We start from the raw sequence: 14123 nt of genomic DNA on the forward strand, positions 1-14123 counted from the left end.
TACCTACACGAAGATTCATCAACCATAAAGCAATGTAATGGAATGCGTAAATACAAAGATAAAATAACAAATACCGACAAAGTAATAAACATTTAAAAATATAAAAAGTAAGTACGTTAAAATATCTTAACTAAAAGCTGTTTACAAAATTAACCTCGAAGATACTTAAAATACTTCAGATAACTCACACGTCTTACTAATAAAACGGCAATCATATTTATAGGCACATAACCCGACCAACATTAATGTAGAAAATGAAGTACCTATTAGTTATATGCAGCCTTACCAGTGTTGTAACTAATCAACTACATATTGGTGACGCTGATCCTGATTACATATGTAGTTATTGTCAACCTGAACAAATTCATATTGCTTTTGGTGGTAAGTTATTGGTGTTTCCCAAACATTGTTCTGCCATGGTCCGGCAATTTTCATACTGCTTCTTCGTGACCGACTTAATATTTTTAAACCTAAGCTGGTTACATTAAGTAAAATAATACACATTTATTATTAGTAAAAATGTTTTACTAATATTATTTCGGTATCGCCTATTTAGTGCGAAGTATGGAGCTGCTGCTTTTTTGCTAAAGAATCCAAGTTCGCGGGAAATTACGAAAGTTTTATCCTGCACCTTGATTTTGATTGCCGATCGGAAACTGCGTCTTTTCCGAGTCGAGGCATATAATATTGCGTTTGGGCTACCCGATCGGATCGATTCCAATTTGAATTAAAATCAGGGCTCTGAGTTCTAGTTCCACTTTAACAAAGCGGGAATGTTGCGACTCGGTATTTCATTTTGATGGCCCGGTACGGGTTCGCGACGCCCCAAATGGGAAACGCTGGTCTAAATCATCACAGTTTCTGCTTCTTTTGATTCGCTCAAGAACTGTACACTTTGTGTAACAAAGTCACATGTGATCATACGAGAAAAGTGTTCTTGTCACATGAAAATTATAAATATAATCCGAACTACATGAAACATGTTGTATAAGTACCTGTATATGTGAAACTTTATAACGTTCCTGTTTATCTAAACAAAAAAGTTATCTTTATTTTTATTTTATTTTAAAGATACACAGACAGAATGTAATCATCACATGGTAACAGATACAACTTTGATACATTAATTATACCACATTCCAAAAACAGTGTACACAACATGATAAAATTAGTCTTAGTATTAGGTTAGTGTAAAATTACAATCTCCAAATCTAAAACGAAGAAAACAGAAATTAAAAATAAGTAATTAATAAATAAATTGACAAAGTGATTTGTTTAAATAGTTAAAAAAATAATAGTAATAACAACATAACAGAAGTTCATCATAAATTCGTCACATTTTCGCTATAGAGCTGTAGAAAGAGGTATTATTTTTATATACATGAAACTAAGACAAAAAATTCGCGGCACCCTGTGACGTACCTTGGCATTAAAATTAATTTGGCTTAAAATCTCGGGACAATTCATCACAGAATGTATCAACTAATTTCATTCGTAAAATCTTCAAACCTCTCTCCTAAAAAGTTGTAATTTTTCTGATGTGGCCTTTAGAGTGGTTAACTTACGTGGTTACATACGGCGCTTTTAGCAGCGATGCATCGTTATACTTGCAATTTATACGCAATCACCTATAAATCCAAAGTGCAGTCGAGGTTGCATCGCGTTTGCGTCGCTGCTTAAAATCGCGCGCGTCAGTAAAGTTAGACGATTAGCGCATATTTAGCGAAGGCGCATATTTGCATAACACATATTTGTACCTTAATAATGGGAAAACAGAGATGAATATGCCATAGACGAAAAACATGATGCGTCGCGACGCTTCGACTCTGCGCCATTGTGAGTTAAGCCTTTGGGTCCCTTGAAATCGCGTGGTGTCATGAGCGCTTCAAGGTAGAGTCGGGTGTTTTATTTATGAACGAAGCCTCACGGTTAGTTTAGGACGCAACTTTGTTAAACAATACGCAAATGATAGGTACAATACAATCGCATGTATATGGACTCTAATAACTTAGAGTTATTATTTATAACTTAGAGCAGCGATGCAAACGCGCGGTCGTGAAAAGCGCGATTGCATCGCTGCCCTGATAAGCCGAAAAGCGCTATCTCAATCGAAGTAAGTTTTGAGAAAATCGACTTTTTGTAAATTGTATTTTCGCACCTTCAAAAACAAATATTTCTAAAGATGCTAACACTTATTTATACGTAAATTTGCCTTATAGATTTATTGACATACCCAAATTATCCATAACTTGTACCATTATACCTATTTTCTGAGATACCGCTATTTTGATTAAAAATAACAGTTTCAAAAATTGAGATACTGCTTTTAGCCTTAATCTGCTCATAGAGTATCCCATAAACAAAGTCAAATTTTTATATTTGATAAAAATACCTTATTAGTTTGTAATAAAAAATCATTTAAATTTTTTTTTAATTACTTTATTGACCGTATCAGCAAATTACAAAAAAAAAATTAAAGCCATTATTTGCTTTCTATGAAATTAAATTAATCAAAAGTTGGCAGTCCTCGCCAAAAAGACATCCTATTAGCAGGTATTAAACTGGAAAAAGATTTTAAAAGATTTATTTTTTTTGTTTGAGAAATTCCTGCAGGTACTATTTTTTTAGTTGGGGGTGGAAGTTTCTCTAATTTTAAGAACTTTGCACCTATAATGCTTGCCGTAATGGGTTCATTATCGAAACTAGTTCTGTAGCTAATATAAAACTGCCTCTGCTAACTTCCACTTCAACAATGTCACTAATGTAAGGTCGTGGTGACAGCCGGGAAAGTTTGTATTGGGTCGTGTAGTCTTGCCACTCATAGAAATCATCTAACGTCATTTTTTTGGTATTCACATTTTTACCAGCACTACTTACAGCTTTGCAAAAATCATCAAAGTCATATATTTTATTTTTCATCCGTTTCATCGCCAGTTCTACTCTATGGTGAAAAGAGTCTGCAGACATAAACGTGTGCCCGGTTTCAAAGTATTTTATAATAATCTTGTCTGCATTGATATCATCAGAATTTATTATATAAATTAGAAAGGAAAAAATGTCCAGTTTTTATTTTGAGCAGAACAATTATCCACCCAGAGTACAATATTTTTCATATCTCGATAGAACATAAAAAAATGATAATACGCGCTTATGATCTCATTTTTAGATCGTCCAGATAATGTTTCATGCCAAAGTACGGGATAGATACTAGATTCTTTTGAACCTTTCCTAGCTCCAGTAGGGACGAAACTTTCATTATAAACAACAATCCTGTGAGTGAATACAGTCGACTTAAACATATCGATTCTCGGTAGCATTATGACTTTTTGTAAGTCTGCGGAGTAAACAATGGTATCAGCGCTGGTTAAGTTAGTGTCAGATTGATACTGTTCTCTTGATCTCTTAGCTCGTTCTATATGACATGCCCACCTGGTACAGCATTCACAGTCTCCCTTGAGATTGTCTTTATCATGCGTTTTATCGTGCAAATCGAATTCTTCACACACTTCACATTCTTCGTGACCCAGTTTTACGAACGAAATATTTAAATCTTGCAGAACTTTTCGGTATTTATCGTAAGAGCATGTCATCGAAGGATTTTTTTCTAGGAAATCTGTATGAAGATTTGTAATAGACAAGTCACTTGGCAAATACAAGCGTTTGGGCGCGTGTTCACGTCTATAATGCGATATCCTGGGGTCAAAACTAAATATGTGTTCCTTTATAGGACCATCGTCAATTTTGTTGTGAGGAGTGTTAGTACATATTTTGTCCACTGGAGCACTGACAGAGTCATCCTTATTGTTACCTAAAGCAGTCTTTAAGGGCTTGTCGTTAGCTGCATTATAACCCAAGGTAGTTAAAAAGAAAGTTTTGCATACTTTGCATGACGAACCTTGTGAGTTTTTAAGATAATAGAAGAATGTAGTTTGTCTTCTGTAAGTAGTTGGAACAGATTCATTGACAGTTCTCTGTTTCACAGGTTGGGAAGAAGTGTGGTGCAACATAAATTTTTTTCTGTCTTTATTGCTTAAACTCCAAAAAGAATGATTCAATTGCTTTCGTTGCTCTTCCGGTATGTTTATAATACATAAAAGCCTGCATGATGAAGAGCATGGAGGTTTTACGTCATGTTTTTCCCTTTTTTCTATAATTTTAGTTTTATTTCGCTCTTTCAAGGGCACATCATACTTCTTTCTCTTTCTTATTGTCCCTGTTTTAGTATAAGTTATCAAATCAACGGAACTTTCTTTATTTATCTCGTCATTTTGTGTTGTATTCATTGTTCGTATTTGTACGTTTTCGATAGTAACGTTTAATGTTTGTTCATTGTCAACATGTAGGAACTCATCATCGGTTGTATGCAATATTTCCTCATCAATGGTCTTCATTAACACGGCGCAAGCACTATCAATATTATCAACTGTATTATTCGTAATTATCTCTTGATTATGGTTTTGCGCTACTACTGGAAGAAGTTGATGGTACGATAAGTTTTGCTCTTCCCCAATCGTCATGTTTGGAATTGCGTTGTTTACATTTTGATGGTTAAATTCTACACTATTTGGACATGTAATCGGTGATGGGTCTTCGGTAGGATTGATATTATATTCACTGATGGGAATAGAGCCAAATGTTAATAAATACGAAGATTTAATCGAGATGTTATCAAAGTTATCCGAGTTCTGATTGACGGTTTCAATCTTCGAAGTAGATGGTTCTAATGTAATGTAATCGTCAGTAAAACAAACATTTGGTATCATATTTTGATTCTTTTCAGCAAAATATTGTTTTGCGCTGCTTCGTCCGGATAAAGGAGATAGTCATCATTTGAATCGTCAGCATCACTGCTAGGAAAAAAGTCAGGATCGATATTCTGGATGTCACGCTTTAGTTTCTTTGAACCTTTAAATTTTTCTCTCAGAGACTTATCTTTTTGTGCTAAGGCCATCATCATTTTCGAGCTTCTGTGTGACATGGCTGATCTGCAACAAATCAACATCCATTTCCTTATATAACATTAAAACATACATTTCGCTCAACTAGTTTTATAATTTCATTCAATTTGGTTACCTATGTAGATTACTCAGTAGGCTAACGAACCACAGGTAGACTTTTACACTATCGTCAATAAAAACAGTGAAACTTGTTGTGTTTTTACATATGCCTGCTACTCTGATGTGATGTGACTGATTTGTGTGTAATACCTACACTACGAAAACGACTCGTATTTCATGCCTTACTAAGGCGCTCTAAAGGTCAACATATAACAATTGACGTCCAGTTGATTGTACTATTACCAACTCAGATAAATACTTGTAATTCAGAAGTGTCGTTATCGAAGCTTCAAGTTTGAAATTAACTTCAAAGAAAGTGAGAAACTAGAGAATTATCCTATAAAAACTTACCTTGATATCAATACACAAAAACTTGTCACTGTATATTTATAAACACTGTGTTTTATTAACTTTTTCCCTATTTTTAACACCACAAAACAGATTTGCTTCCTTCCGCAAACAAAACAAACTAAGAAATGATCGCTATGTTTATCTTCATGTCACAACACGCTCTATTGTCACATGCAAGTGAGTGTAATCCTTAATACTAAGATATTAAAGACCATTTTAAGTACCTACCATACTTCGGTACATCCGTATCTCAAACCTTAGCGAACTAATAATACGCACATTTACTTAGCGCAAAAGCACTAACTCCGCAACTAGCTCGAAGTTCGAAGGAAAGATGAGCTTACCGCTTATTGCATTAGAAATTGATTAATATTGTTATCAATTATTTTTAAGCGTTTCTAGCCTATGCCAATATACGCCTATTTGGCTTCATAAACACAACATGCCGCCAAATCTCTTAATAATTTAAGAAAATATTGAGATATAAAAAAACTTCTTAGAGGTTTTTTTTTAATGTTTTAAGTTAGATAGCGATGTTTAGATTATACCATTAAATGCAAAATTATTATAGTTATGGAATGGTATAAAAAAAACTAAAAGGGCGTATCTCAGAGATACCGCCTTTCGGCTTAGCAGGGCAGATCGCTACACTTTGGTTTTATACGCGATTGCATCGCTTCAAATCGCACACGTGTGTAAAGATAGACGATTGGCGACAGCACCGCTACTGCATCGCGTTTGCATCGCTGTTAAATGTGGCCGTGTATAACTGCCCTTGAAATCGGGTGGTGTCATAAGATCATAACTTGATTGATTAGAGAGAAATAATAAGATTTAAGGATTTAGATACCTTAAATTATGACGACATACCTATATACAAGTGAATAAGAGTTTCGCTCTAACTAGAAGCCACTCCCACCATTGACTTAGGGCCCTTGAAGTCGGTCAGTCTGATAAGTTTTACCACTTTCTGCTTTTTACAGAGAAAAGTAACAACATAGTAGTGACATGGACGACAGCAGACGATGCGAAAGAGAGCCGCGTGCAGTTCGGAGTGTTCACGACACCGTTGGACAAGGAAGCCGTGGGCAACCACGTCTGTTACCCAAATATACGTAAACAGTGGATACACCGTGTTACTTTGGAAAACCTTCGTTTTAATACGACTTATGGTAGGTAATACACACATATGGTAGGTATATCTTCATCTGCAACAGTATTCTTTAAATTTATGTTATCTATACGAACTCCGGGTCCTTAATGTAAATTTTCAAATATGTAAATTTGACCATCGCGTTTGCGTTAAGATTTTAATTTGAACCTTATGACTAAGATCTAAATAATAATCTTAACATAAACGCGGTAGTTAAGTTTGAATTACACAAATTTACTCTCAGGTCTCTTCAAAATAACAAACAACAATTCGATTTACACATTTTTTTTTTTAATTAAACAAGTGACGAACTGAGCTTTCGTTCAGTTTGTTTGTGATAAATATATTTATTATTTACAAATTAATAATTTAGCAGTAGTAGAGCTCCTTGTGAAAGGGTTCGTCCAGGGAAGTACTGCCACTTTGCCTATTTCTGCCGCCAAGCAGTAATGTTAGTATTACTGTGTTCCGGTTTGGAAGGATAAGGATGCTGGTGAAATTAGAGGTACATGGGACTTATCAACTTATGTCTCAGGGTGTCGCAATTCTTTCGCAGTCCCCTCAGATCTTTGCGGATTTAAAGCCCTGAGTGGCACTGCATCTGTTATGGACAGGCGTGTAACTTACCATCAGGCGCATGACTTGTACATCCCGTCACTTGATATTATAAAAAAATGTTTGTATGGTTTCTATAAATAATAATTAAATTGAAATGAAAAGTTTTGAATCACGAAATAAGTTTTTTTTTTTGGTGGCTAGAATAATAAAGTATGGCACTTTCCCACATACCAATATTTTGCGCTGTAGATGTGATTTATTTGGTCTGTGGTAGATACAGTTGCATTTTGTACCATTAATATATAATAAAATAATGAAAATAAAATAAAATGTACCATGCAAACGAAGGCTGCTTGGTATTAAGTATCTCTGGCTTTTGTAAATCATAATATTAGAAAACACCGGTAAACATTCCAGGGTACCGGTGCGGCTCCCGTTTTGCGTGGTCCGAGCTGTTCTACTTTACCACTCCACCCGAAGAAGAATCAGTTCTGCGAGCTGTTATATATGGTGATATGGGAGTTGAAAACGCACATGTATGACGTCTTACCTATTTATCGTACTGTTGTATATAAATCTACTTATTCCATTCATTAAAATAACTGCAATGAAAATGTTGATCACGTGGAAACTGTCTTGCCAGCAATTAGTATCACCATCTCACAAAGTACGACTCGATTATTTGTTACTCAAAGGACTCGATAGAAACTCTGTACTCGGTAACGGTAGTACTCGATAGAAACGTTGTAGCGCGTGTTGTATGTTAACACCCCGCCGCGCTTCGTGTAGGTATGGCGGCACACATTCGCATAATAATGAAAGGCGCGTGACACGACCAGCGTGCACAGGTAGAGATGGATCATGGATAAATATCATTGGGATAAAGACTCAGCAGAAAGATAAATATGGATAAATATTCATATTTATCCATTTTTACTCGGTATTTTTATCCAAAAACGTGGATAAATATTTTTAATCGTAGATTATTATTTATATAGTAAAACAAAGTATATTTTTAAATTTTTAAACTTAATTGTAAACATTGATACAATTTAGTAGCATGTACGTATAGTATATTGCTTGTTATAGCTTTTTTTCTATACACAGTGATACGTTTCGGTACAGTAAATCCCTGTATTTTTGCGTGAATCTTATTATTTTTTAAATGCGTAGTTTGTTAAAAAAATCTCTACACACAATATTAACAGCTGTCTGTATTTTGCATGGATTTGTTTTCAAATTACTAAGTTAGTCCGTTATTGTATAGTTGTTCAGCTTCGTGTTTAGAGTACTCAAAGGCACTAGCTGGCACTAAATGACACTCAAAAGCACTTGCTAGTACTCAAAGGCTCTCGCCAGTACTCAAAGGCACTCGCCAGTACTCAAAGGCACTCGCTAGTACTCAAAGGCACTCGCTGGCACTCCAAGACATTCGCTGGAACTCAAAAACACTCAGACGCACTCACAGGCACTCCCGGGCACTCAAAAGTACTCAAAGGCACCCAAAAACACTCGCTGGCACTCAAATCACTCGCTGGCACTCAATGACAGTCGCTGGTACTTAACGACACTCAAAGGCACTCGCCGGCACTCAAAAAGACTCAAAAGCAATCGCCGGCACTCAAAGACACTCGTAGGCACTCAAAAACACTCGCTAGTACTCAAAGGCACTCGATAGTACTCACAGGCACTCAAGTGCACTCGCTGGCACTCAAAGGCACTCGCGGGCACACAAAGGCACTCGCTAGTATTCAAAGACACTCAATGGCACTCGTTAGCACGCAAAGGCTCTCAAACGCACTCCCTAGTACTCAAAGGCATCGCTAGTACTCAAAGACAGTCTTTGGCACTCAAAGGCACTCACGGGCACTCTAAGGCACTCAATGGCACTCAAAGGCACTCGCTAGCAAACAAAGGCACTCGCGGTCTCTCAAACGCATTCAATGGCACTCGCGGGCACTCAAAAGCACTCGCTGGCACTCAAAAGAACTCAAAGGCAATGAAAAGCACTCCTGGTTCTCGCAGGCACTGAAAGACACTCGTGGGCACTCAAAGGCACGCACGAGCTCTCGTGGGCACTCGCAGGCACTCGTGGGCTCTCAGAGGCACTCGCACGCACGCCTTGCTAACTCGCACATTTCTGGTGGAATAGCAGCCTAGTCGAATCTTTTCATGCGAATGCTCGCCGGTGAAGGAGGTAGTTTATAATGTAATGCTCAAAAACGAATGTTCACAAGCGAATGCTCGCCGGTGAGGGAGCGCCCTTACATAAAACAATGACAAAATGAGAATAACGTAATTATTTAATAAAAAAAATAGTTCTAATGATTTTTATTATAAGAAACACAAAAAAATATTTATCCATGTTTTAGGATAAATACTCAGGGTAAAAAAAGGTAAAAACGGGTATTTATTGGATATTTATCCTTTGACGGATATTTATCGGATTAAAATCCATCTCTATGCACAGCGCTACGCAACACGAGTGCGTCGCGAGTTTCAGAGAATGTGTGCGTCTGTCTGTATATGGCACGCAGCAGGCACGCACACATACAAACCGCGCAGCTACGTTTAAACCACTGAACAATAAATACAGTAGAAGTGGTTAGTTAGCGTCCTACGCGTGCCGCCAACTATAGGTCTCGAAAGACATATCAGTTGGGCTAGCACTATAAAGCGCGACTTGTGACCGTGGTAGTATTTCATGTCATCGGAAAGTCTTATTTTAATAAATTTTCAATTTTTTCTTTATCGAAATATTTTTTTGTTACAAGAAACGAAAGTAAAGCTTTTTTTTTATAATAGCGCACATACTCAACATAGCCCCGCACGCGCACTAGGGAACCCTGTGTCGCGGGTGCCATGGACACACACATAGACAACCACAAATGACACCCAAACTCACGAGATAAATAAATGTAGGCCATTCAAATACTTCTCCCGGCCCGGGAATCGAACCTAGGACCTATGCGTGGCAATCTGGCATGGTAACCGTTCGGCCACAGAGGCAGTTTGTTTTATACCCCTGCAATATGGTTGCTTCTTGTTTGGAGAACTAAATTAATAGCTCCAATTCGTCGTCGTTCAACAATGAACATCTAGATGGCAGCACATTGATTGAAATTTCAATATTATATTTATACGTCGTAACTTATGTAATAGGCATTGATGGTATTGAACTTTCAACGACATACCAACAGGGTAAAGTTCAAATTATATGTATTAATAATCCAGAATTTGTTATATCTTTTTAAATTTGAAACTACGACAAATCAGTATCAAGATTTTGTAGTGTTTCAAATTAAGAATCTGTGAGGTTTAGCAACATCGGTTCTGATAGTAATCGAGGCTTAAGGCACTTCCATTGTTTTTTCTTCCGTGGTTTAAACGTGAAACACACTGAAAGCGGGTGAGGGTCGAGTGTGTGTCGGGAGCGCGGCGGATAGTGTAATTCCGTGTTTTTAATAATACATTTTTTCCTAAAATTGAAAAAAAAATATTGCATTATTTGAGAAAACGTTATACTGAACAACACAAAGGTGGCGACAGCAAACGAACATACTCGTAAAAACAAAATCGAGCCAAGCCTGCCCGAACGCACTCTTTTATAATAGTGAAAATAGAGGGGGCAGCAAATATAAAATTGACCCCGGGCGGCAGAAATTGTCGCTATGCCACTGCGTTTAATAATATATAATAAATGGATATGCCATACTTGTCTTATTATACTATGCTACAGGTAATGATGAAATAATCTTAATTAACTTTCCTGTATTAAAAAATAGAACTGTTTTAATGAAACCTTATTTAAATCTAGGCGCTACCGTATCTACAACAAGAGGCCGAAAACAGCAGTCTAAATTTCATCCTGCACGTTGGTGACTTTGCATATGATATGTATGAGCAAAACTCTAAAATTGGCGATCAGTTCATGCGGCAAATACAGCCAATGGCCGCGATCGTACCTTACATGGTCTGCCCTGGCAACCACGAGGTAGACAGGTAATTAGATTGCAATACGTTTTGAATTCGAGTAATAAACTATACCAAACAGGATTTGACATCGCTTTAACAATTTATTATCCATTTCAAAAATTTAATTAAAAGCCAGTTTCTGAGTGGGATCTTATTTGCCCGATTCTCTTAAATGTTCATTGTTTCAGAAACTTCACCCAGTACAAAAATCGTATGACTATGCCTAGGTACCAAGAGTGGGAGAGCATGTTCTACAGCTGGGACATTGGCCCCATCCACTTCGTGTCAATCAACTCTGAGGCATACTACTTTCTCAATTTCGGCATAGATCCGCTAGTCAACCAATTCCGGTGGCTGGTGAACGATTTGGAACAGGCCAATTCGGAAGCGAACAGGTGAGATGGAAAGAAACGCTCCAAACAGAGTTATCTTGACTACATTAAACACAGGTTAGTTTAAAATTAGCTTAAAATCAGTGGATTAACTTATAGATACGTAAAATTTTTAAACCATATCCAATTTTCCGACAATCTTTCCAAGTTCCATGAAGTACTTGACTATCTGTATTGGACCGTTGTCCCCTAAATCAAATATCAAACATAAAAGAACAAGAGCTTTCTGTCTGGTACCTATACTTTTCAGACTTGGCGTAATACACTATCAAATGTAATCATCAGATTAAGTGAAACACATTTATTAAAAACCAGGACATATAATTGCTCGGGCCGCAAAACTTATATTCACCATTTTGTTCTTTTTGCCAGAAAGATGAGACCATGGATCATACTGTACGGTCACCGGCCAATGTACTGCACCGGAGGAAACAATGATGACAAAGCTGAGTGTCCCTATGAGCACACCAGGATTGGTCTGAATGTAACAGGAAATAAAGAAAAATTCGGTAAGAATGCATACGACTTTACGCACTTGTGTAATATTCAATGCGATGGATTCAATTTGTGACCAGTGTTGAAGAAGTGCTGTACACTTCTTTTTTTTGTATAATATTATGTGACGGGACGAACAAGTCGTGCACCGATGGTAAGTTACACGCCTATCCATAACAGTTGCAGTGCCACTCAGAGTTTTAAATCGCAAAGATCTGAGGGGCACTGCCACTGCACCCGTCACGCAGAGACATAAGTTGACAAGTCCCACGTGCCTGTAATTTCACCAACACCCTTACCCTTCAAAACTGGAATACGGTAATGCTGACGTTACTGCTTGGCGGCAGAAATAGGTAAGGTGGCAGTACTACCCTGGATGAACTCTTTCACAAAGAGCTCTACTGCTGCTAAACACTTCTTAACGTAGGTACCTAATCTATATACATATGTATATAAATATGGTATTTCTATTTCAGCCATAGAACCTTTGTTAATGAAATACGGCGTCGATATTGTAATTTGGGCTCATGAGCACATGTACGAACGAGCGTGGCCTTTGTATGACTACAAAGTGTACAACGGTTCCACTGAATACCCTTACGTAAATCCAAGGTAAGCATTTGTATTTTTTAAACGAATAATATTTGTAAAATCTTGAAAACAGTAATTTGTTGTTAAAAATAATATTTTCAGAGCTCCAGTGCATATTATCACGGGATCAGCTGGGTGTCGAGAGGAAACAGATCATTTCGGTGGTCCGTATAAATTTAATACTGCCTTGCGGCTACTTAAGTAGGTTAAATCAGTTCAAAAGGAAAATCCTTTTTATGACGATACATGTTTATTATCATCTTAATATTAATTGATGCAGTATTTAATGCAGGTAAGCATGTAACGTGCAGGCGAAATTCACGTACCTAAGTAAACAAATCTAAACCATACCAAAATACAGTTTCCTCCAGAGATTGCATAAAACGCTCAAGTCCGGAGAAAACGTTAATTTTAAAAGATGATAATGATAAAGTACAATAAATATTTTAAGTTAATCGGTACAATCGATGATTCAGCCAAAGTCAAGTTAATTAAGATACGCGTGTATTACTCAGAATTTAACCGAATCTATAACAACAGAATTTTGCCATTTATGAGTTTGGTGAAATGTTTCAGAGATGGCAGAGTGGTGTGCGTTCCGCTCGAGAGACTATGGCTACACTCGATTTCACGCACACAACAAGACGCACGTCTACTTTGAACAAGTTATTGCATTTTTCTATCCAGGAGGATTTTTTTATGATATCAAGTCACGGGACAAACATGTCGTGCGGCTAGTAACAAGCGACACGCCTGTCCATAGCAGTTGTAGTGCCCACAGAGGTTTAAATCGCAAAAAACTGAGGAGCAATGACACTGCCCAGTAATACTGAGATACGTGTTGGCAAGTCCCATGTGCCTGTAATTTCACTAGCACCCTTACCTTTCAAAACCGGAACACAGTAATGCTCACATTACCACTTGGCGGCAGAAATAGGTAGGGTGGCAGTACTTCCCTGAACGAACTCTTTTACAAGGAGCTGTAGACTGCTACTAAATAATAGTAATGTAACAACAATGTTGTGAAAATATCGGAATTCAGTAATTTATTTACTTTTTACTTTGGTGGCAAAAACGTAAAACACGTATTGAATACGAAGAAAGATTTTGCGAGAAACACTGTTTTTCAGGTTTCAGATCAAAGAACGAAATGTCTTCGTAAATTCAACAGCGATATTGCTATCTCTTTCTCTATTTCCACTAGAACTAATTTATTTTACTGAGCAGGAGGAATGCATTAAAATGTTCTTATTCTTATCTTTCAGATAAGCGTCGACTTGAAAGGTGAAGTGATCGACTCCTTCTGGCTAGTGCAGAACCACCACGGCCCTTTTGAAATAAATCGAGAATCAATTTACGAAGCAAAACGTGGTTAAAGTAAAAGCGCGATATATAACGTGACTGTACATTTAACGGAGATGTACCTACTGTCTGAAATAAAATTGTTTCATTCCATCATTCATTCATTTCATTTCATTCATTCATGCATAAATATTTTTGTAAATAAAGTATATATCGATATATCGTTTGTGAAGCGGTGTTTCAATTGCA

The 14123-nt window shown here is 37.0% G+C and overlaps 1 protein-coding gene across 1 annotated transcript; it reads left to right on the top strand.

Annotated features, from left to right (window-relative positions):
• Window positions 1–234: 234 nt before the first annotated feature.
• On the top strand, window positions 235–14057 carry LOC113239630 (acid phosphatase type 7-like). The gene is made up of 10 exons (XM_026476694.1): window positions 235–381; window positions 6392–6580; window positions 7537–7655; window positions 10937–11121; window positions 11283–11489; window positions 11859–11995; window positions 12458–12593; window positions 12675–12736; window positions 13149–13237; window positions 13838–14057. Exons 1-10 carry the CDS (start codon window positions 255–257, stop codon window positions 13946–13948), a joined length of 1362 nt encoding a protein of 453 aa, XP_026332479.1. The 5' UTR covers window positions 235–254; the 3' UTR covers window positions 13949–14057.
• Window positions 14058–14123: the final 66 nt, after the last annotated feature.

The sequence above is a fragment of the Hyposmocoma kahamanoa genome, unplaced genomic scaffold (assembly GCF_003589595.1).
Source record: "Hyposmocoma kahamanoa isolate Upper Pololo Valley unplaced genomic scaffold, ASM358959v1 114, whole genome shotgun sequence".
Classification (NCBI taxonomy): domain Eukaryota; kingdom Metazoa; phylum Arthropoda; class Insecta; order Lepidoptera; family Cosmopterigidae; genus Hyposmocoma; species Hyposmocoma kahamanoa.

Bases quoted from the DNA above. Each gene is read 5' to 3' on its own strand.
- LOC113239630 (XM_026476694.1), top strand. From the start codon at position 255: ATGAAGTACCTATTAGTTATATGCAGCCTTACCAGTGTTGTAACTAAT. The intron at 382-6,391 runs GTAAGTTATTGG...TGCTTTTTACAG, and splicing joins AATTCATATTGCTTTTGGTG to AGAAAAGTAACAACATAGTA. The intron at 11,996-12,457 runs GTAAGAATGCAT...TTTCTATTTCAG, and splicing joins AGGAAATAAAGAAAAATTCG to CCATAGAACCTTTGTTAATG.